This window comes from Cajanus cajan, chromosome 7 (genome assembly GCF_000230855.2).
Source record: "Cajanus cajan strain Asha chromosome 7, NIPB_CcT2T_4, whole genome shotgun sequence".
NCBI classification, from domain to species: Eukaryota; Viridiplantae; Streptophyta; class Magnoliopsida; order Fabales; family Fabaceae; genus Cajanus; species Cajanus cajan.
This window is the reverse complement of record NC_138523.1, coordinates 57,704,534-57,728,568: the sequence shown is the minus strand read 5'-3', so window position 1 is coordinate 57,728,568 and position 24,035 is coordinate 57,704,534. Positions and strand designations below refer to the sequence as shown.

The 24,035-nt window shown below is 28.5% G+C and overlaps 3 protein-coding genes across 3 annotated transcripts; 2 read left to right on the top strand and 1 right to left on the bottom strand.

The window, feature by feature from the left end:
- Positions 1-8,821: 8,821 nt before the first annotated feature.
- LOC109813059 (2-oxoglutarate and iron-dependent oxygenase domain-containing protein ICU11) lies at positions 8,822-11,482 on the bottom strand. Its single transcript, XM_020377174.3, has 9 exons — positions 11,220-11,482; positions 11,041-11,088; positions 10,792-10,968; positions 10,546-10,696; positions 10,362-10,448; positions 10,006-10,133; positions 9,575-9,693; positions 9,270-9,407; positions 8,822-9,193 (listed from the first exon to the last, which is right to left on the bottom strand). The coding sequence occupies exons 1-8, from the start codon at positions 11,232-11,234 to the stop codon at positions 9,287-9,289; spliced, it is 846 nt and encodes a 281-aa protein (XP_020232763.2). The 5' UTR covers positions 11,235-11,482; the 3' UTR covers positions 8,822-9,193; positions 9,270-9,286.
- Positions 11,483-14,532: 3,050 nt separating this feature from the next.
- LOC109817254 (2-oxoglutarate and iron-dependent oxygenase domain-containing protein CP2) lies at positions 14,533-18,054 on the top strand. Its single transcript, XM_020382473.3, has 9 exons — positions 14,533-14,852; positions 14,930-14,977; positions 15,049-15,225; positions 15,319-15,469; positions 15,588-15,674; positions 16,599-16,723; positions 17,271-17,389; positions 17,556-17,667; positions 17,777-18,054. The coding sequence occupies exons 1-9, from the start codon at positions 14,622-14,624 to the stop codon at positions 17,810-17,812; spliced, it is 1,086 nt and encodes a 361-aa protein (XP_020238062.1). The 5' UTR covers positions 14,533-14,621; the 3' UTR covers positions 17,813-18,054.
- Positions 18,055-21,236: 3,182 nt separating this feature from the next.
- On the top strand, positions 21,237-24,006 carry PDE345 (Aldolase superfamily protein). Its single transcript, XM_083060268.1, has 6 exons — positions 21,237-21,608; positions 21,999-22,268; positions 22,354-22,463; positions 22,552-22,642; positions 23,032-23,301; positions 23,493-24,006. Exons 1-6 carry the CDS (start codon positions 21,468-21,470, stop codon positions 23,769-23,771), a joined length of 1,161 nt encoding a protein of 386 aa, XP_082916394.1. The 5' UTR covers positions 21,237-21,467; the 3' UTR covers positions 23,772-24,006.
- Positions 24,007-24,035: the final 29 nt, after the last annotated feature.

The window sequence follows — 24,035 nt, the reverse complement described above, 5'->3', positions numbered from 1 at the left end:
AAATTGTAGCATTAAAATGTTTTGTATTTGTTGTTATTTATAATTTTTGGTTTAAAAAAATACAACCATTTTTTATGGGAGAAAATTTTGCCCAAGTTTAAAAGAATATTATGAACAACAAATTAAGTATATTTATCACAATTATATATTTAAGGCTCAAATTAAGAATTATAAAATAAGTTGAATGTTTGTCAAAAATAGATAAGATTGAATTATATATCTAATTCACTAATTTGTTGTATTTCACCTTATCCAATACATTAGATCAAATTATATATATAAATAAGGAGGGTTATAATAATACCGGTATAATTTTTACTAAGTATTACACCGTTCAATAACTTTATATTAAATGTGAATTTTGTAAATTTAACCGTTAGATTGAAAGTTTATATCACTTTATATGTTTATATCAAATTTTGTTAAAATTGAACAACAAAGGTAATCAAAGTGTTCATATTTTAGTATATTTTAAAGGCTAAAATCCTAATTTGGTCCCTTATAATATTTTAAAGTTTCAATTTAGTCTCACTTTAATTTTTTAGTTCAATTTAGTCTCACCTATTAAAAATGTTAGCATTGTTTGCCTTTCGTCTAAATTTCTCAAACGCCGTTTAGGAGTGTCTATGTGATTGAGAATCACATGCATGATTCTCACAACTCTTACTTAGCAATTTTTTTTATATGATTCACACCGTAGGAATCATGGGTATAATTTTCATGCTCTTTAATGACGTTTGAGAAATTTAAACAAAAGACAAACATTGTTAATATTTTTGACAAATGAGACTAAATTGAACCTAAAAATTAAAGTGAGACTAAATTAAAACTTTAATATATTATAAGAGACCAAATTAGAGTTTTAGCCTATTTTAAAAAATATATATATTAAGTCATTTTTGTTTTATAAGAATAAAGTATCAAAATCATCTTGGATTAATATCAAAATTTATATATATAATTTAAGAAGAAAAATCTTTCAATATAACGATTAAATTTACAAAATTCATATTTAATATAAAATTATTAAACGATATAATATTTAGTAAAAGTTACATCAATTTTATTATAACTCTTATAGATCGATTTTTAATTTGCAGGATTCTGATAGAAACACATTAAATAGTCACATAATGTCGAATATGTTTGTTCCCTTCCCGCTTCTCGAACTACGCTGCCTACTGCGCACATGAGACCCAGATACGCTACCAAATTGAAATACCACGGTGCTTGCTTTATTTAGGTCCTCCTGGGCATATAAAACCTACATTTTGAAATTGATTCCGATTTCGAAACCGACTTAAACTATGATTCTCAACAAAATCAAAATACTTTGGTTCCTGAAAATATTAAATATAAAAAAAAAAACAAAATTCATAAAAGTGTAAAATGTTATTTATTTTAGTCTAATTTTTTTAGAAAAATGTAACTTAAATGATAAAATTAATATATATTTCAAGATTAATATTATAATAAATGATTACTTTTGTAAACCTAAAAAAATGTGACCGAGATACAGTTTCAGGAATAGTGTTTTACTCTTAATATTAATATGACACTATTTTTAGGAGAAAAAAAAAAGTCAATTTGTAACAAATTGATTTATATATTTCTTTAAATATATTATAAGATATTAGATTTTATCTGTTTTTTTTATTAGTATAAAATATTTATTAACTCTATTGATAACTAATAACTAAAAAAAATCTGATTAATTATATTTAGTGAAAATATTTTTTTAATTATCTTTTCTTTATCTATAAAATTGGAAGTGCATATTTTATTAAAAGAAACAGTGTAAATTAACAGTCGATTGCTGGTAATCCATATCTATGTTATGTATTGATAATTTATTACGTCGTGCCTCCCAAATTGTCTTGATTGGTCATGATATTATATCAATTTTGGAATAGCAATTATAGTTTAGGTACAACGGCCATACCTATCAGGTTTTTTTTATTACCTTACTGTGCTTGACCTTGACATGATCTTTAATTGAAGAGATAAGTAAAGAAATCAAAATCACGCTTTCTACTCATACAGCCAAATGGAGGAAGGTAAGAATGTTACCAAAAGACTTCTTGTTGATCTCTCTCCATTTGTTACTTAAGGTGGCTTGCAAGAGTAGAAAGTTGGCATCAAAACGATTGGACAAATAGATTCAATATTAAATTGAAAAAAGAAAATGTTTCAACATGCCTAACGTACCTAAAGTTCAGAAGAATATGATAATACATGCATTCTTAGCTAGGAAGCTTCAGGAAGTGTTAGGATTAGAACTGGGAGAGCCCAGAAGTTTCTTAAAATATTAGGCGCACAAGATTCTTTCAAAGGGTCGTGCAATATTCATTGAACTGGTGGGTGACGATTTATAATAATAGCTAAAAATGATTTCAAACATTAATTAACATCACCCTGCAAAAGTGTATTATCGCCGGTGTCATTTAACTTTTCAAATTTCACAAGATTCATACCATGGAAAAACAAACTTTTGTTTATCGTTAATCAAATGTTGTTAAATTATAAATATTTTAGTAGTTTAATTTAATTTAATAATAAATATTTATATTTTCATTTTTTTTAATAATAGAGGAGTGAAATTCATAAGATAATTTCGTCCAAATGAGAGTGCAATAATTTAATTTAATATATGATATTTAGTTAGGTAGGATTGATGTGAAATTATTTAAATTTGATTAAATTTTTCTTTTTTCTTCTCTTTATCTTATCTTTACATTTATTGTGTAATTAGTGTGATTAAATTTTCTTCTAATCATCTTAGTCTATATAATTATCTCTACAATTACATGGTATCAGAGAGCTTTAACTCTGATCCTATTTGTACTTATCATAATTTTTTGCAAATTCTAGATGTATTAAAAGTTGCATCATCATTGATTGTGTAGTCTTAAATGGAGAAAACATGAAGCATGAGGACAACTCTTAGTCATTTCTTTTAAATTGGAACACTTGTACAAAAAGGCATCATCTTCTTTGGGCCAAAAAGACATTTCTTTTTCTAATATCCTTGTTAGCACCAAACAAAATTCTAAAGCTCCATGAGTCATTGATTCTAGAGCTATCGACCACATGAGAAATTATTTAAAATTATTCTCCACATATAATCCTTGTACAAATCATAAAAAGATTAGAATTGCAAATTATTCGTTTTCTACTATAGTTGGTGTTGGACTATTGGTTCCATTCCTATTTCTAAATTTTTAACCCTTCGCAATATTGTTCATATCCCAAATTTATTATGTAACCTTTTGTCTCTTAGTAAATTGACGAATGATCTAAATTGCTATTTTTGACTCCTCTACTTGCAAATTTTAGGAGTTGAGTTTGGGAAGGATGATTGGTAGTGCTAAGGAGGTTGATGGACTTTATCCCTATGAGGATGAAACTATTTTTAAAGAAAAAAAATTCAAAGTAACTGTTTCAATTCAGTTTCTGTTTATGAAAATGAAAAATAATATTATTGCATTATAGGCTAAGTGACCCACGTTTTTTGTACTTAACATTTATTTTCTGAACATATTAAAAATAAAAATTCAAATGTTTATTTTTTTTTTGAAGTTTGACAACTTGTAAAGCATCATCGTTCCTCTTATTCTCCTCATCCATATAAAAAAAATTTAGTCCATTCACTGAGCCATAGTGATGTATGTGGACCTTATTAGGACCCTACACCAAATAAAAAAATGATTTGTCACATTTATACATGATCATACAAGATTAACATGAATTTACTTTATAAAAACAAAACCTAAAATAAAGAACATTTTCAAAAAAATATTTTTATATGATATAAACTCAATTTCATAAAAAGATCAAAATATTCGATACTGATAATGAAAGAGAATATTTTAATAAACACCTAAATAATTTTTTTTTTGAAAGTAACATTTTCATCAAAACTCTTGTGTAGATACTCCGTAATAAAATGGAATGGTTAAAAGGAAATATAAGCACATACTTGAAGTGGCTAAAAGGAGATATTATTATTTTAAAATTTTAAACTAATTTAATAATAAATTATTTTTTTTTGTTTTTTATTATTTTTTTAATAATTGAGAAGTGGAATTCATAAAATAATTTTTCCAGTTAAGAGTGTAACAACTCAATTTCATCTAGAAAATTTTAAAATTTGAAGAAAAAAAATAAAAGTAAGGAGAAAACCTAAAAAAAATTAAATTTTTAAAAATATAATGCAAAATGAAAATGAAAACAAAAACTTAAAAAATAAAGAAATAATAATAAGATATGTAAGCACTCTAACCCAACTAAATAATTTAAGAAAAAAAGAAAAAAAAATGCGTACCATGTCATTTTCCTTGTTTACATTATTATTTTCATTCTAACAGGAGATTTTAATTTATTTTATTTTTTAAACATGTAAAATATGAAGTTCTATTTTTTTTTTTTTTTTAATAATATGGTATGTTGAAAATGCATGTATTGACTTCATATTTATATTTGAATATAAAGTAAGAAAGATTAAATTTAAATTTATCTCCTCAAAGCTTTCAGTAGAACAATTGTGCTCATGTCTCGAATTTATGTATGTATGGTCATAGAAGACTTCAACTATTGGCATTGTCATGTTAACCATCTATAGTTTGTTACAACTCAATCAAGTAGTCAAATTGGCTAACTACAGTAAAGAGTGACCATTTCAAATTGCAGGGTATGGACGAAATAGTAAATAAGCAAAATGATGAATCAAGTAAAGAAGTTAAATGGCAACATTTTCCCCTTCAGTGAAGAAGCTCAATCAGTGCCTGCAAAGTTGAGACAGAATAAGTTTCATGGAACATTAACATTAATCTTATTCATCTCAAAGGCTGTTATTGTAATCTTACCACTAAATTTTTATGTTCGTCACATCGAACACTGTGGAAGAACAATTTTCCACCAGAAAAACATATTGATTTTTCCAAACAAATATTTAAGGTTTAGGGTTTTCCCTATGCATGCCTGCAAAAATATTACTCTTTAAATTTCAGCAAAAACATATAAAATTAATTTGTTGGGAGAGATAAACAGAAAGACAGACAGCAAAGCAAACAAGATGCACTCATATCCTAGACAAAATATGCAAGGATCAAAGATGAGCAATATAAAAAGGAAAAATATCTAACATGGAATTGAATTCGTGAGAAAAAATTATGTAATGAACATGATGTGATGAATTACGTGTAAGACAACAAGAAATGATTTTAAAGTAAAAGAATACACACATTTAAATTTAACAAAAAATAAGCCAAAATAAACAGAGTATATTAGAGTGAACTAGTGGAGTCTCCATAGTGAACTATAGTGAACTTTTGTTATTTTATGGTTCAAAATACTTAATTACGGATTCTAGTCAATAGGATATCCACAAACCCATTTCCACAGTCTTATCAATTTCATATTCAACCGTAAAACCAAGGTGAGAGTCCAGCGTGGATCCTCCAAGTTGGTTGTAGAAAACTACAAAAAATTAAAATTGCAATAGTGAGTTCACGTCATTATATTAGTTTCTTCATCTCAGTGATGATTTTCTAATTCATTCTCATTTTAAAAAATAAAAAAATAACCTCCAGCTATAGGACTTATAAAATAATCCATAAATTTGTTAAGCATGGGTTCAAGGCCAAAATCATCAACAACAACTCCATGTTCAAGCATTTTATGAGGTCTCCTGATTCTATCTTGAGTCCATGACCGAATATGATTCACCTAAACAATCGGAAGTTGATAAGAACATAAAACACTAATATAGAAAGAATAGAAAGATGTATGCATGAAAAGGAAAGGAAAAAATGTGATACCTCGGATAAAAGCTTTTGACAAAATTGTGGTCGAAGCATTTCAAATATGTAAATTCCTCTAATAGGTTCAATCAATATACTCCTAAAACTCTCTATTGTATTTTCTTGAATTGCATTGAGAAATGATGGTACGAAAAAACTCTCTGCATCCATAACATATATCTCCTTATGGCTAGAATCGAAAGTGAATAAACTTTTGATAGAATAATAAAGAAAATTGAATAACCATTAGAAGATATATATACAGAAAGGAGTCAAAATGAGTATTCTCAATTCAGAAAATTCTAATGATAACATGTGCTGTATTATAAATGTAAGAGAAACTCTCTCATTCCACAATTTGAATCTAGAAACAAAAATGTGATTGTGACATCTGTTGAAAACTTACTGTATAGTTGGAGTTGATGAAGTCCTTGTATGCTTGAATGAACTTTTCTTTCTTTGCAAGATCATCATCAATGGGCATTTTCTTTGAGATTTCAACCTTGTCACAAGCAGTCTTGTAATTTTTAAAAGAAAAAAAGAGAATTGAAAATGAAATGATCTAGTGAGTAGTAAAGAACAATGCTGGTGACAGTAAAGAACAAGTTCCAAGCTGCTACAGGATATCAATTAGTTGGTTGAAATTTGGTTAGTTAGTTGAATTTGTTAGTTATTAATCACCTTAATTGAAATGGAATATTTGAGAGTAGTGCAGATTCCATTGATTTCGTATATCCTCTTCCTTATCAATTATCATCTCAATGCATGTGCGTCTCCTTTATAATACATAGACACAGTATAACAAATTATTTTTATAAACTATTTGAATTAAGAAGTAATTAATAAATTTATATGATTTATTTGAAAATATAAGTAAATTAAAATTTAAAAAGTGAGAAGGGTTCACCACAAGTTTCTGTGACAGAATCCAATAAAACTCGACAAAGATGAAGTTGAGTTTCTATTTTTTACTTGTTTTTCCTAACTTCGCCTTGATTTTTTGTTTCAGAGAATCAGAATCGAGGATGATGAGAGTCAAACTCGTCCGCAGTCTACCTCAATGTGGTACTTGTTTATATCGGCTTGTAACATAATTTTAACATATACCGACATAATATTCTATTTAATCAAGGTTAACAAATTATCTAACGTTAAAAAAAAATTCTACAATACCTGCCATAATTTTAAAGATTTTGATACATTCATGTCATGTTATTAATTTTGATATGTGTCATCATTTTATATTTTAATATTAAAATTATTTTATTTTTTTAATTGAATTCTTAAATAATTATATTAATTTTATTTTTTTATTTTATGAAAGACATTTGAATACAAAGGAGATTTGAATTCAAAAATTTCTACCATAACTCAAGATGAATAAACAAAGTAGTGCCTTGAATGTTATAATATTTGCAAGTTCTACTATTTGATTTTGATTTCATTTTAATTTTAAAACTAAATAATTGGAATCTATTAAATGAATTAGTTTGTTATTATAGTAAATCAATTCAATTAAGATGAAATTTGAATACAATAAAAACATGGCCATGGACATGTGATGCCTGAAACATGTTTTGGTGTTCATAAAACTTATAAGACTTTTGTTTTCTTTCATGATAAAGGAGAAACAACCTCCGATCTTTTTTCGTACATTCCAATTTTTTTGATGTACATGAGACAACCTCGAAGGAGGAGAGACGGTCTCCTTACGCATCCTCCGATCTTTTTTCGTACATTCCAATTTTTTTTTGTGAACAAATTCAATCTTTGATCAAATTCGCGTGTAACATCGTGTGTGATCTTCTTTTATGAACAAAACCTATTTGTAACACTTTGATTGAAAACTTCACTCTCAACAACAAATGACAAATCTGATAATTATTATTTTTATTTTAAAAATATTAAATACGAACTTAAAGATAAATAATATAAAAAATTTAAATAAAAGATAAAATTTATTTAAAAAAATTGACATGACTTCATTAAATGACTTGTATTTATTTTACTAATACACATTAAAGAAAATACCAAAATCTCTCAATTTTTGAAGAACAATAGCAACTCTTAATTAAAAAATGTTAAATATTTTATATCTCATTCTCATTTTTACCTTTTTTTTTCTTCTAATTATGTGAGAGTTTTTTTAGAAGTTATTTTCATTTTCCTTTCAATAATTAAGGTCTTTGATTTCTTACTGAGACCTTGAGGTATTCCCACATGCATGTTTTGGTTCTTTAAGTTGACTTTGAGACTAATCCTCAACTCAAGGGTTAGTTACATTTAAAACACTTCACCTTCCTAATGATGTGTTTTGCAAGAATTAAATTCCACTTTTCCACAAATTCAACATATGATGTCAATTCAGTCACACCCTATTAGCATTTTAAAAAATCTATAATTAACCCTTGATTTTTAATGTAGATTTTCTTTATTCACACATGATAATAAATTTGCCTGCTACTCCACTTTTATATCTTAGTTATTTTATTTTATTTATGAATAAGGTTCACAATAGAATTTTAAAGTTGGCAACTGAAGAGTAAAGATTATTTCTGATGGAGTTAATATTGGAAGTGGGTTACATCTCCAAATCTCGAGAAATAGATCATGTTGCGAGCGATGTTCTCAAAAGCGAAAAGTTCATATATACATTTTGTTGCCAATTTATTTGCAGTCTTGTTTGAACAAGCACTCGAGGCTCAAAATAAACTTGGCGAAGTCACGAGCATTCTACTCCAAGGGAGTCCAACTTCCCGAGACTGAAAAGCTTACATCCATCTCCTTGGAAAAATATTTAGGACTCCTTATTCTCAATTGACATCTTGAAAACATATAAACTCCTTAATAAGCCTGATGAATGGCCTTTGCAAACTTAGTTGTTATCTATCCTTAATAAGCCTGAGCATTCTACGAGGGCCTTTTCATAGGGTATTCAAAAGCATTGCAAATTTGCTGAGTTCTGAAAAACAAAAATTAATTGATTGAAAAAAGGGGAAAAATAAGTGATGTTTACAAAATGATAGAAGCCAAATCTTTGCATTTAGCACTTAAAAACTAACTCAATCGCCTACTATCTTAACCACCTATAACAGATAATTAACTTAGCTGCTACAGGTGCGAGTAGACCGAATCAATGCAAATGCAACATTTGGGCTTGTAATGATTATGTCGCAAACACAAACCAATGACACCACAAGGTCACAACAAAGAATCTATAGAAGTTGTTAAATTGGCTAATGTAAGGAGTGAGCTTTTCATGGCATATCAAAGGTCATTTCTAGTTATAAGGTGCGTCCAAAACAGTAAAGAAACTAAATGGTGAATCAACTATGAAAACTAAATGACAACAACATTTTCCTCTTAAGTGAAGAAGCTCAATGCGGCTTTTCCTGCAAAATTGAGACACACAATAAGTTTCATGAAACATTACATTAATCTTATTTATCTCAATGATGTTATTGTTACCACTTGGGAGGATGGAACTATGAGCACTGTGTCTCCTTTTTCTTGCGTTGGCACTCTGCCTCCTCCTTCTTGCGTTTGCATTCTCGACACCAGCTAGAAAAATCTCTTTGAGTTTTCATCAACTGTCTAAAAGCCGAACTGCATGCATGACAACATGAAGGTTGATGCATATAACTATACTTATAATTTGCAGTCTAAAGTCAAAAAGGAAATACGTGTGAAAATTTTGTTATTTCAGTGAAATAAAGGACTAAGCTATGTTAATTTATTCAAGTAGAAATAAAAAAAAAAAATGATGCAAATACCTTCTACACCAGAGAACTAAATTCATCCCAATTCCGGATGTTACATGTTCAACACCATGTCGGTTACTAGCAAGATGAAGAATTGCATGTCCTGGAACATGACAATAATTGAAGATCTCCTACAAAGATATGTTTGAAGTTATCAAATATATGTAATAATTTTTTGTCATCATTATCTTTCTAATATTGTCATAATGCTATTCAATTTTAGTATGAATGATAATTTGAAATTTATAACTTATTTGTCCATAAATATACTTAAAAAATAAATAATATGTCAGGATCTTATTGCAAGATAAAATACTAGATTTTGGTACGGAATTTGGCTTCTCATGAAAAAAATCATTTATATGTCAAAGAACAATGTAGTTAAATATAAATTAATCAGCACAAATAAAATTTTCCCAAAACAATATAATTAATAAACATACATCTGGATGAATCTCTGAATTTAAATGTTCATCACATCGAACACCCCGGAAGAACAGTTGTCCACCCGAAAAATCTTTTGATCCCAAGCAAATATTTATGGAGACTTCTGCATCATCTACATGCCAGTCTGCAAATCGAATGCACTTTTATCTTCTTATTCATTTGTTATGGTAAAATAAAAGAATCAAAATCTATAACATGACAAGTAAATGCGTAACAGTGATTAAAATAAATTAACATAAAACCATAAATATGCTTGAAGCACTAAACTCTATTTAGGATCAAAAATATTTATTACAGATTCTAAGCAATAGCAAATCTACAAAGCAGAGTGAACTTAGTTTGAAAAACCTACCAACTTTCACACCCTTATCGATTCCATATACAGCCGCAAAACCATGGTGAGAATCAAGTGAAGATCCACCAAATTCGGTGTAAAAAACTACAAAAAAAAGAAAAAAAATTTCAACAGTGAGTCCTCATCATTATATTTGTTCTTCATTCCAGTCATAATTTTCTAATTCATTCTCATAAAGAACCTTGAGACATAGGACGTATGAAATCAGTCATAAATCTGTGAAGCATAGGTTCCAGGCCAAAATCATCAAGAACAACACCAGATCTATTTATTATGTTAGGCCGCATGATTTTGCGCTTGTTATGAAGAGCCCATTTCTCAAAATGAATCACCTAAACAGTCAGAAGTTGATAAGAACACAAATCACTAATATAAAACGGATAAAATGATATATATGCATGAAAAGGAAAGGAAAGAAATGTGATACCTCAGATATGAGCTTTTGACAAAATAGTGGTTGAAGCATATTAAATGTATAAATTCCTTTACAAGGTTGATGCATTATACTTTTAAAGGCCGCTTCTGTATTTTCTTGAATTGCTCTGAGAAATGACGGAGTGAAAAAGTTCTCGGCATCCATAGTATATATCTCCTTATGCAGCGGCTACAATTAAAAACAAAAGTGAATAATCATAAAATGAAACTACTGCCATTGTCACATGTGTTGAAAACTTACTAGATATTCCAAGATGATTTTTTCCCTATATTTCCTCATCTTTTCAATCTGTTGAATCCAACATAGAAAAAAGAAAAGAAACACAAAACAACAAATATCGTAAGAGATGATGTCAAGTTAATTGGAAAGAAAGGTGCCTCAACATGCACTCAATGTTAGAAGAGAAGGAAAAAACTTACACGAACAGGTTCCATTTTCTTTGAGAGATTAGACCGTCAACCTTGTCTAGCTATATCACTATGACTGCGCAGGGAAAGAAATTAAGAAAGAAAGAAAGAAGAATGATTGAGAAATGAAACAGAATGAGGGTAACGGATCCTCTCGCATGTTATAAGCGGGAAGCCAACTGGAGCTACAGTTAAAGAAGCTTCACCCCTTTGATCATACCAATTACCAATGGCTCTCATCTTTGCTAACCTTCAGTTTAGTCTTTTTCATCCCTTCACAATATTTTTAATTCAATCTTTTCATCTTTAAGTCTTAATTTATAAATTTAATATAAATGAAAACTATTTTATTTATAACATAAATGAGATACCAAAATTACACGTATATTTATTACTATTAAATAAATTATTTATTATTTTTATTATTAGCTTAAATTATATTTATTAATATTTGTTTATTATTATGTTATAATAATATTAAATATTAATACATATAAATAATGAATATATACTAATAATATTAATAAAATAAATTAATTTAAGATGAAAATGATAATAATAATTAATGATAATTCTAGTTATAATAATAGAGATAATAATAACAAAAATGATGAAAAAAGAGATAGAGAAAAAATATATTAGTTATTAAATAAAAATGATTATTTTTTTATCTATTATAATCTATGACTTTGATTATCAATTTCTTATTTCCATTTTATATATGAATTTTCTATATACTTTAATTTTTTTAATTAGTGTATTTTATCCTTGATTTTTGGGTTAAATATATTAATTATAAATTAATATTTTATAAATAAAGAGGGATCTCAGCTGTTGAAATCATGACAATACTCAAACCATCAAAAATAAAATTAATCAACTGAATTTGTATAAAAAAATAATTATTTTAATTAATTGGTTTTGCATGTTTATGAAATAAATAAATAAAATACTTGGATAGATAAACTCATAAAAAAATGACACATAACTACAGATATTTTGTTCTCATAGACATAATGACCATAAAAAGAATAGAAAATTACTTATACTTATAAATATTTAATTTACGTAAAACTTAAATACTTGTATATATTTATATATAGTTGTTTGTTATATATAAAATGTTAAAAGTCGTTGTTATACAGTTTACGTAATAGATGGGTAAATAGTTATCAAATCAATGAAAAAATTTATTTATCTAAAAAATGTTAACTTTTAGTGATAATATTTTTTATCATTAAAAGTCAAAAAAAAATTTTGTAATGTATGCAAATTTTTTAAAATTTTAATTAATTTAATTATACATATTTATGAATTAAATAAATAATTTTCATGAATAAACTCAAATTATGTGAGTTTTTTTAATTTAATTACACTATAATATTGAATAAGAATACATTCATGTTATCAATTTTAATATTCAAATTTTTAAAACCATAATGATTACGATTACTTTGGTTAATATAATTACGTATAAAAATGGAAAATATTTATATTTCAAGAAGAAAAAAAAATTCAATGCGTTTACCTATAATAAATCTCATGAAATTTCTTAATTTAAATTTGAATACGTTATAAATTGGAGTGAAATATAAATAGATAATTATGTTTATGTTATTAGTATAAATCATCTTTTTCAATTGTTTTTATTTACAAAACCTAAATATAAGATATTTATTAAGAAAACTCGGTCAAATTTTACTTATTGTTATATATATATATATATATATATATATCATGTATTTATTTCTTTAAATTTGAGGAATATTTATTTACAATTACTTTTGAATTTAAATTTATTTATTTTATCTAAAATTAGAAGAAGAAAAAAAGTTTTACGTTATCCTTATAATTACTTATCATATCATCAATAGAAGTGAATTAATTCTATTATAAAAGATTAATTAATCAAATCTCTAAATTATAAAAATTAAAAATATTAATTTTAAATTTAAAAAGTTATATATATATATATATATATATATATATATATATATATATATATATATGCGTATGTGTATGCGTGTGATTTAACTAATATTTTAATCTTTATAATTTTGTCAATTTTATCTTTTTGTTTTTATAGTTAAAAATATCTAATTTTAAAATTTTTGTTCTCTTTTAGTCTCTGTTATATATTATTATAAAAATTAAAAGTAAAATTTATAAAAATTTAAAGGAAATAAAATTAATATTATAGAAATTAAAGTAAAATATTTTTAATTATAGAGCTAAAAGATAAAATTGATAAAACAATGTGAATTAAAAAGATAATTAATCTTTCCCACTCTCTCTCTTTTTATATATATATATATATATAATCTTTATATATTTTTGAATTATCATGTTATTGGTGTGAGGTACTTATTAGAGATGATAATATGAGTTAAATTTGATAAGTTAAATTTTTTGTTTTTGGATTGGGTTAGATAAATAAATTCATCAATTTGGTGGGTCAACCCATTTACTAATTTTTTAATTTAATATTTTTAAAAAGATAATTTTGTAGTGAATTTATGTTGAATTAATATTTATATTTTTTAATTTATATTTCTTTCTATTTAATTATTCTCATTTTATATAAAATAGAGGTATATTATTTTAATTACATGTGTTTTAACCAATGCATTTTTATGTATAATATCTTTGTTTTAATAGAAATATATATTATTTTAGTCTTTTACATGAAAAAAATATAACCCTTTTAATTAATTTTACAAATAATAATAAAATTATATATTAAAATGATAATATATATTAAAATATTTCAATTAAAAAAAAATTCAAAAACTTTGAGTAGGCTAAAGGTGAATTAATTTGTCAATCTACTAATTTATTAAACTGGATTAACTTGTCAACACAATTTACACCCTAAGTAGAGTGAATTGCATTTTTCCAACCATTTTCTTTAGTTGGCCAATCTGTCTTACCCCATTTTTTTGGTAAATCAACTTGAACAGCCTCATCTCTTTTTAAGTGGGTTGGTTGAGTTTTTAATTCTTTAACACTTATCAATTTTGTAATGACTAATTTATTTTGAAAAAACTTAAATGACTTCTTCTATTAAAGTTATTTTTTCCAATCAACTTCTCTCTATCCATTTAAATCAATAATTGATATACTTAAAAGAATTTATTTATTATAAACTTTAATATTAATAATAATAATATAATTTTAAAATATTTATTTATTATAAATTATAAATTTAATTAATAAAAGGTAAAAATACATATAAGATTTAATTTCAGATGATAATATTTTGTCAATAATAAAGGATGGTAAAAAAGTAAAGTGAGTAAAATATAAGATATGTTTTTCAACATACCATGTTTAGCATTAGCATAGGAAGAGGGAGGAGGAAGCAGAAGCAAGTAGCAAGAGAGATGAATTGAAGGGTTTGCAATTGGGAGTGTGATGAACGGTTCGTTGGAGCGCAGTGGCGCAGTGGAGAGGCTCCGCATAAGCCCGAAGCGAGATCACAAGGCCGAAAACTACGAAGACCTTCAATTGGAGTTCAACCCTCTCGTCTTCACCTCTCTCGAACAGTATTTGCCTCCTCACATGCTCTCCCTCCCTCGTGATGTCAAGCTTCACTACATGAGGAACATCCTCCTTCGCTATTTGCCCGAGACCGACCGCATTCGGGTTTTCTTCAACTCATTCCCATTCCTATTTCCTTCTTTCTTTCTCTCCCTTCTTTTTAACCTATAATTTCTCTACAGATTCAGAAGCACAAGGAATACAGGCAAAGGATCATCTTCAATTATCCAGTAAGTTTCCTACTCCCTCAATTCATCACAATTCACACCACATCTTCTATCCTAATTTACTCCTTTTCTAGCCGCTCTACAAGGAGATATATACTATGGCTGCTGAGAAATTCTTCACACCATCATTTCTAAGAGCAATTAGACAAAATACAGAAGCCAGTTTTCGAAGTATAATCACCGAACCTTCTAGAGGAATTTATACATTTGAAATGCTTCAACCACAATTTTGTGAAATGCTCATATCTGAGGTATCACTTTTCTTTCTTTTCCCCTTCATGTTCGTAACTTTTTCTCTCTACTGTATTGCTGTTGTATGTTCTTATCAACTTATGATTGCTTAGGTGGATCATTTTGAAAGATGGGTCCATGATTCCAAATTCAGAATCATGCGACCTAATACAATGAATCAATATGGAGCTGTTCTTGATGATTTTGGTCTGGAAGCCATGCTTGACAGGCTTATGAGTGATTTCATATGTCCCATAGCTCGAGGTTATTTTCTATTTTTCTCAATGAGAATAGATTAGAAAGTTATGGCTAAGATGATGAAACTAATATAATGATGTGCAGTTGTGCACTCACTTTTGCAATTTCAATTTTTGATTTGTAGTTTTCTACACTGAAATTGGTGGCTCCTCACTGGACTCTCATCATGGTTTTGTTGTTGAATATGGAATCAATAGGGATCTGGAACTTGGTAAGTTTCTCAAACTTTAGTTTACTGCTCTGTGGATTTGCAATTGCCTTGAATATGCATTAAATATTTTGAATCTAAATGGACTTTTATGTTTCAAGCATATGTATTTACAATTTTATATTAATCTCCTTTAACCATTCTCTTTATGTTATATATGCATTTACCAGTCATCTTGCAGATTTTTTATATTCTATTTGATTGTACAAAAGGATAAGACAATAAGAATGAATTAATTTTTTTTGATTTTCTGAAATTATGAGATATTCAGTTTTGTTATACCTTTTAGCCTCAGTGCCTTATATGCCCATTTTGCCTTAATTTCTGTGTAGTAGGATACCTTATCTTCCCCTGAGGATGTTTTGGGGGAAAGGGGGAGGGTAAAATTTTCATTACAAGTATATGCTCTTTAAGTTGGGAGCATTTTGGAATTAATGGAAGGAATAAAAGGATAATTTACCATGAAATTCCAATCATCCCTTGTTCATTTTAATAAATACTTTATGACTCTCTTCTTTCAACACAGAAAACATTAGGCTTCTTTCCCTCCCAAACCTCCATCTAAAATAACTGAAGTTCACTATAGTTCATAATGGAGACTCAATTAATTCATGTTCACTCTAACTATCAATGATACCTTGGTTATTTTGGCTTATTTTCTGTTAAATTTAAATGTATCTATTATTTTACTTAGATATGGTTTCTTATTGTCTCACTCGTTAATCCATCACAAATCATAAGTTCAATTCTATGCTAGAATTTTTTGTGTTTTATTGCTTACTTGGATGCTTATATATTTTGTCTGGCATATGATTGTATCTTGTTTGCTATACTTGTTTGCTGCCTGTCTTTCTGTTTACATGCCAACAAATTAGCTTTATATGTTTTTGTTGAAAATTTGAAATCTAAAGAGCAATATGTTTGCAGGCTTCCATGTGGATGATGCAGAAGTCTCCTTAAATATTTGCTTGGGAAAAGAATTTTCTGGTGGAGAATTGTTTTTCCGTGGTGTTCGATGTGATGAACATGTAAATTCAGAGACCAAACCAGGGGTATGTTACTATCATACTGTTATGGGACAATTATATTCATTTTTCATGCTGAATAAATTATATTTAACTACATTGATTGATCTCCTGCATGTATTTGAATACTATTTTAAACTTAAAAGAGAAAATACCAATGTCCATCAGTTGATGATTAATACCTTTTCATTGTTCTGGATGATTGTCCCTCTCCCTTGTTCCTAAAAACTAAAAAAAGCTATACCCTAACCAAACCAAAAAGCTAGTTGTTTAGTTGGAGCACTCATGGCGTCTTAAACCCCATATTAAAGTCTCATCATACTTATAATGTGGAATTCAAGTCTCATACCTTGCAATTAGATTCTAACATTATTTATTTTCAAAGTATATTACTGGACAATTACATTACAAAATTTAAAGTTGTAAGTTTCATATTCTTCATACCAAAATCAAATAGCATTATGGCAATGGAACATGATGTTGATCAAACGTTATTTGTACATTATTATATTTATATGAATTTCATAAATACATTTGCTTTGTTAAATATATAACTCTAAGCATACCTTTGTAGGAGATCTTCGATTATTCCCATGTTCCAGGGCATGCAATTCTTCATCCTGGTCGTCACCGGCATGGTGCCAGACCTACAACATCTGGGAATCGGATGAATTTAATTCTCTGGTGTAGAAGGTATCTATATCACTTTCTTTTACTACCGGAGGAATCCAGAGTGTGACTTGGCCCCTTGTTTCACTGAAGCTGCAAATTTTCCATACATACTCATGACTTTAGATCGCAAAATATTTGCATAGTTATGGTCAATTATACATAAATCAACTTTCATGTTATCATGCAGTTCGGCTTTTAGGGAGTTGAAGAAATATCAGAGAGATTTTTCTAGCTGGTGTGGAGAATGCAAACGCAAGAAGAAGGAGAAAGAGCGTCTATTAGTGTTGGCCACCCAACAGGTAATACTAATAAACAATAGCAGCCTTTGATATGAAACGATTTACTAGGATCAATGTTAATGTTGTCATCTTCCACGAAATGAATTCTCTACGTGTCTTCTCTTTGCAGGAATTAATGAAGAGGGAAATGCAATCGGCCTCATGAACTTTCACATTCAAATCGTGCTTGTATAGTTGATTCTCACCATTTGACCTTCTTTACTTCCTCTAGATTCCGGATTATTTTTAATGAAATGAAATATGATTCAAGTTGAAAGTAATAGGCATGCATTTTGCAGCGTTACATGAAGCAAAGAGGAAAATTTTACAGTTTTATTTTTGAATGTTTTGAATTTCAAAATGATAATAATAAGGAACTAGAGTTCCTGATTTTTTCTTTTGGTTGCTTGTTTGGGCCCTTGGCACTTTTTACTTGTTCAGAAGATTAAAGGAAGCATGACCACAAGACTGAAATACCAGGGAATCTCTAACCAAGCAATTCCAATCAATTAAAAAATTTAACATTTTATTACTTTAAACAACTCAACATTTTATCATGTTGTTCTTATCTCATATGTCCGGATAGAATCTGGTTCTTGACATATGAAAAGAAGTCTGGAGATGTCTTAATGGGAATAGTGTGAGTTGTAAGGCGATTAGAATTGGTCCAATTCAGATAAATTGCATGGTGGAATTGTAAGAACACTTATTTAAGTATGCCAAGTACCATAACTCAAACTTGACTTTTGTTGGAGCTTTAGATTTCAAAGGTTTCATGTGCAGTGCTGAAGGTGGGGTAATACAAATCAGAAAAAGTGTTTTATAGTTATGAGAGGAACCAAAAGGAGCAATTTCTACTTCCCTCAAGGATATATCATCTCAGGTTCAGTCTATTAACTTCTCATACTAAAAAACATGGGCCAGATCAAACAAATGTGTGGCATATATGCCTTGGGCACGAGTGAGGAATGTATGATGATCCTTAGCAAACAAGGTCTTCTAGGATATCATAAGATGGAGGAACTTAAATTTTCTGAGAATACATTTTTGGTAAGCAAAAGAGTAAATTTGCCAAAGGCATTGCACAGTGTATGCATAAAGGTCACTTCGAATTATATTCATTCAGATTGTTGGGGGTTTTCTCGTGTTCCATCCCCTGGAGCTAGATATTTTCTGTATGATATATGATCGTTTGGGGAATGGATAAGTCAATTAATAAAATAGAATGAGGGTAAGCTAGACTATAAAAATTCTGGCTAATCTATAATGAAGAAGAATAATTGTATAATAAAAATATTTTAATTTTTTTTATATTTGATTTGATATATTCTAAATAATTAACTCATTTTAATAAAATAAAATAGTTATGATAATAATTTATAAATTAAAAAATACTCATGATATATGAGATAATCTCATCATATTACGTACATTCATATATATTGACTTAAATTTATGTACAGGCTATAGTAAAAGGAGATAATTTTATTTAAATAATATATGTATATTAAATTTTTTTATTAAATTATATAGATAAATAAGCTAGTCTATTAGATCTAACAAGTTTTTTTATAAACCTAAGTCTAATCTTTTTAAGTAAATAACTTAAACTTGATTTTTTTATTAAACAGATCAAACTATACTTTAAAGAGGTTAAGTCATAAACTCTTATTTAAAGTTTGATCTATTCCCATCCCTATATGTAACTAAAGCTAAAGTTTGATTTATTCTCATCCCTATATGCAACTAAAGCTAACTATGTTGCTAGTCCATATTCATTATATATAAATATAGCTGGTGAAAGTCTATGTGTTTTTAAAAAAATAAAAATGAAAATTGAGTAATCACTTAAAGATACAAATTACAATTTTATAATTTATGAACTTATTTACAAAAATTCAAATATATCTAAGATTAAATGATGTATTACACCTAACTTACATATTTATCTTTTACTGCTTTTCTTGAATTATATTATGTTTATGTGTATCAAATGCATTCTTAATTAGTTTTTTTATAAAAACAAAATATATAAGAAGCAATTACTATAAAAAGAAAAAAAAATCAATAAAACATATTACACATCAATAATTTAAATAAATAAATTTATAATTTATTAAAATCTCTATATAAATTAATTTATATAAACTTATTTCATTCTATGTTGAATTTATACAAATTTGACATGCATCTATTTTCTCTTTTATAAAATGTCTGTCAATTTTTACATGCTTGGTTTGATCTTGTTGAACTTAATTTTAGAAAATAGTAATTGCAATCTTGTTGTCACAATACAACTTCATGGGTAGAGTTATAGGAAGTTACAACTCTTCTAAAAAAATTTTAAGCCACAAAATTTCACAAATCCCTCGTGCCATTGCCTTATATTCAACCTCTCTATTACTTCGTGCCACAACATTCTCTTTTTTCTTCTCCAAACCAAATTTTTCCAAACAAATGTATAATAGCCAAATGTTAATTTTAATGGAGCCAACCTAGTCCACATTGGTGGATACTTGTATTGCTTGTTGCGCAATTTTCTTAAAACATAGTCATCTTCCTGGAACATTTTTTAAATACCTTAAAGATCCTATAAACAACTTTAAGGTGTTTTTGATGCAGTGAGTGCATGAATTGACTCATTAAACTTACTGCAAATGTGTTTTTAAATACCTCAAGATTGTTTAACTTGACATTCTAAAAAAAATTATTACAAGGTTTTAAAATATACATTTGATTAAATACATGTTGAAACATTTTTAGCTCATTTTACTTATTCACTTAATAAAAAATTATAAAACATGTTAAAATACATTTTAATTTTTATAGTTTTACTTATTTTATTTTTAAATTTTTATAGTTTAAAATATTTTTTTTTAATTTCTAATCTGGCAACTTAATAATCTTTTTAGTCCTGTTATTAATTTTTTTTTTGTAACATTATCAATTTTGTATTGACTAATAAAAATATTAGTTTAATTTCGTCACATGTCAAATTTAATATTTTTATCACGTCAATACAAAATAAAGTAAAATAATTAAATTATATATATATATATATATATATATATATCAATTTTAACAATTATATTATTTAATAATATATTTTTATATTCATAAAAATATTGTATGTTTAATATGCATATTTTAAATTACATTTTTTAAATATGATAAATAATATTTTATCAAAAAGACATTAATTTATATAGATTATTTAAAAATACTTTATTAATAAATCGATTACATAATATCTTAAAGTTTATATATTACCTTGATTTAATATATATAATTAATAATATAATATCAATTATGATTTTATTTAAATGTTACATTAAACTACATTAATTAAATACTATTTTAATATTTATATTAACTGTTGATATAAAGAATGTTTTAGTAATAATTTTTTAACTCAAGTTAATAGAATTTAAAAAAAAAAAAAAGTAAAATGCTATATATAATGTAAGAGTGGAAAACATTATAGTATACGTATGTTTTAAGAAAGTGAAGTGTAGTTTAATTTTTTTTAATTTGTTATATTTTGATGATATTGATGAAATCAGAGTTGATGAAGCAATATAGATAGGTTGTAGTTTTGTAGAGAAAAAGGAAAAGGGTGGGTTGGTGTGATCGTGTTTGGTGATATTGGTATTGCCGCTTGAGGACTGTCTCACATCACCTACCGCGGAGTGGCCGAGAAAACAAAACCAAACCAAAACTCCTTTCTCTTTCATACAACATTTTTCTCTTATTTTCGCATCATTCATACATAGTAATACCACTCCTTTCTCTTCACTCTAAACCCTACACCCATCATAGCCATGGCTTCTGCAAAGCTCACCACCTTCTCTTCTCACTGGATCGCCAACAATTCCTTCTCCCCTCGCCGTCGATCCTCTCCTCGCCGACTCTCTCTTCCGATCCACGCCTCTTCTTACCAACATGAACTCGTCCAAACCGCCGTTAGTACCCCCCCCCCCCGGCCCTTTTCAATTCTTTTCATTTCCAACCTAAAGTTTTTAACTTTGCTTTTGTTTGTTCATTTACTGTAAAGTTTCCTGTGTTTGACTTTTTAGTTACACTTGGAAGATGCTTTTTGTTTTCAATTAGGGTCTAGTTTAGATATCATATATTTTATAGATAGATCATGGATGGAATATGGATGAATAGATATTTCCTTTGATCGGTGATTGGTGATTGGTTTCAAGGTTTTAAATTGCGGACAAATGTGACTGATCCGGTTGCAGTGACTCCAAAAACCTTCATGTTATGACGGAAATCACGTTTTTTAAAACTTGATTGGTAATGGTTTCTCTCTCGGTTGGTGATTGATTTGTTTCTTGGTTGTGTAGAAATCTATTGCATCTCCTGGTCGTGGAATTCTGGCAATTGATGAATCAAATGCAACATGTGGGAAGCGTTTAGCATCCATTGGATTGGACAATACTGAGGTGAATCGCCAGGCCTACAGGCAACTTCTGCTCACCACACCTGGCCTTGGTGAGTACATTTCCGGTGCCATTCTTTTTGAAGAAACCCTTTACCAGTCAACAACTGATGGCAAGAAATTCGTCGATTGTCTCCGCAATGAGAACATTGTGCCTGGCATCAAAGTTGACAAGGTTTGTTGTCTGAGTGTCCCTTGTGTCCTGTCTCACTAGTTAGAAACTGGCTTGGTGGTTATGCTTTTAGTTTTGTTGTTTTTAGGGCCTGGTCCCTCTGCCAGGGTCAAACAACGAGTCCTGGTGCCAAGGGTTAGATGGATTGGCTTCTAGGTCTGCTGAGTACTACAAGCAAGGTGCTCGATTTGCCAAGTGGTAAGTCATTGTTTCTGTGTTCTTTGGGAAACTTTCTTTCTGAACGGATGCATGGAAATTGAATGCAATGTTCTAATGTAATCAATAGGCGGACAGTTGTTAGCATTCCTTGTGGTCCTTCTGCATTAGCTGTTAAGGAAGCAGCTTGGGGACTTGCACGTTATGCTGCTATCTCTCAGGTATTCTTGTGCCATTGAATCGTTGTTTGCTGAAACTAGCATATTCTTAAGAGTAATATATGTAATTTTGTTGTTTATCCTGTGGTGTCATTCACGATACTCTACCCATATGAAGTGGGTGGCTCTTTCATTTGAAGGGAGTGAACTTTGGTTGTGGGTTTAGTTTGGTCAGTGACAAAGGTAGCAGATATTTTAAGCACATGTTAACTTGTGATAGGGGGTCAAATTTGATTGAATGGTAACCATGTAATTTTTGCTATGTTGGTTTATGTTTTATGGTTTGATTACTTGATGTCAGTGTGCATTAAACGCTTATTTACTGTTTATCTCGGGCAAGGTATTTTCCTTGTGATTTACTCATCCCCGGCTCCATTTGTGTTGCATTGCAGGACAACGGTCTTGTGCCAATCGTGGAGCCTGAAATTCTTCTTGATGGAGACCACCCAATTGAGAGGACACTGGAAGTGGCTGAGAAGGTCTGGTCAGAAGTCTTCTTCTATTTGGCTGAAAACAATGTCATTTTTGAGGGAATTTTGCTCAAACCTAGCATGGTTACACCTGGAGCTGAACACAAGGAAAAGGCTTCTCCAGAAACCATTGCCAAACATACTCTAACCATGCTTAGAAGAAGAGTTCCTCCTGCAGTCCCTGGAATCATGGTACAGTTACCACACCTTTTTGTTTACTCTTCATATAAATTGATGTGCGACTATCAGATTTCCATGCATGGCAAGCACATCATGGTGATGCTGATTTCAATTATTTTTCATTTAAGATTACACTTGATTAAGAAGTTGAAATTTAGAACCACTAAATTAAACTGTAAACGATGTTCTGTTTGTATTCTCAGTTTTTGTCTGGTGGACAATCTGAAGTGGAAGCAACACTAAATCTTAATGCAATGAACCAAAGTCCCAATCCATGGCATGTTTCTTTCTCATATGCACGAGCTCTTCAGAACACTGTGCTTAAGACTTGGCAAGGACACCCTGAGAATGTGGAAGCTGCTCAAAAGGCTCTTTTGGTGCGTGCGAAAGCAAACTCCTTGGCTCAACTTGGAAGGTACTCTGCCGAGGGCGAGAATGAAGAGGCTAAGAAGGGAATGTTTGTCAAAGGCTATACCTACTAAAAGTTGAGGGTTTTTGGCCCTTAATGTTTTGTTTTAACTATTTATCGTTTCTTCTTAGCAGTGAATTCTAAGGAGAATTAGATGTGTTGTATTTTTCTTTTCAACTTCTAGCAAATGAGTTTGAATAAGTTGAGCTAGAAACAAAGGTTTTCTTGGTAAAATCAAGATTGGGGATTAGTAAAGAACCAAATGGGAAAAGAACATTAGAAAATCAAAGATTACTATTTATTGTTTATTTGTGCTGTTCACAGATTTTGCTCTTAG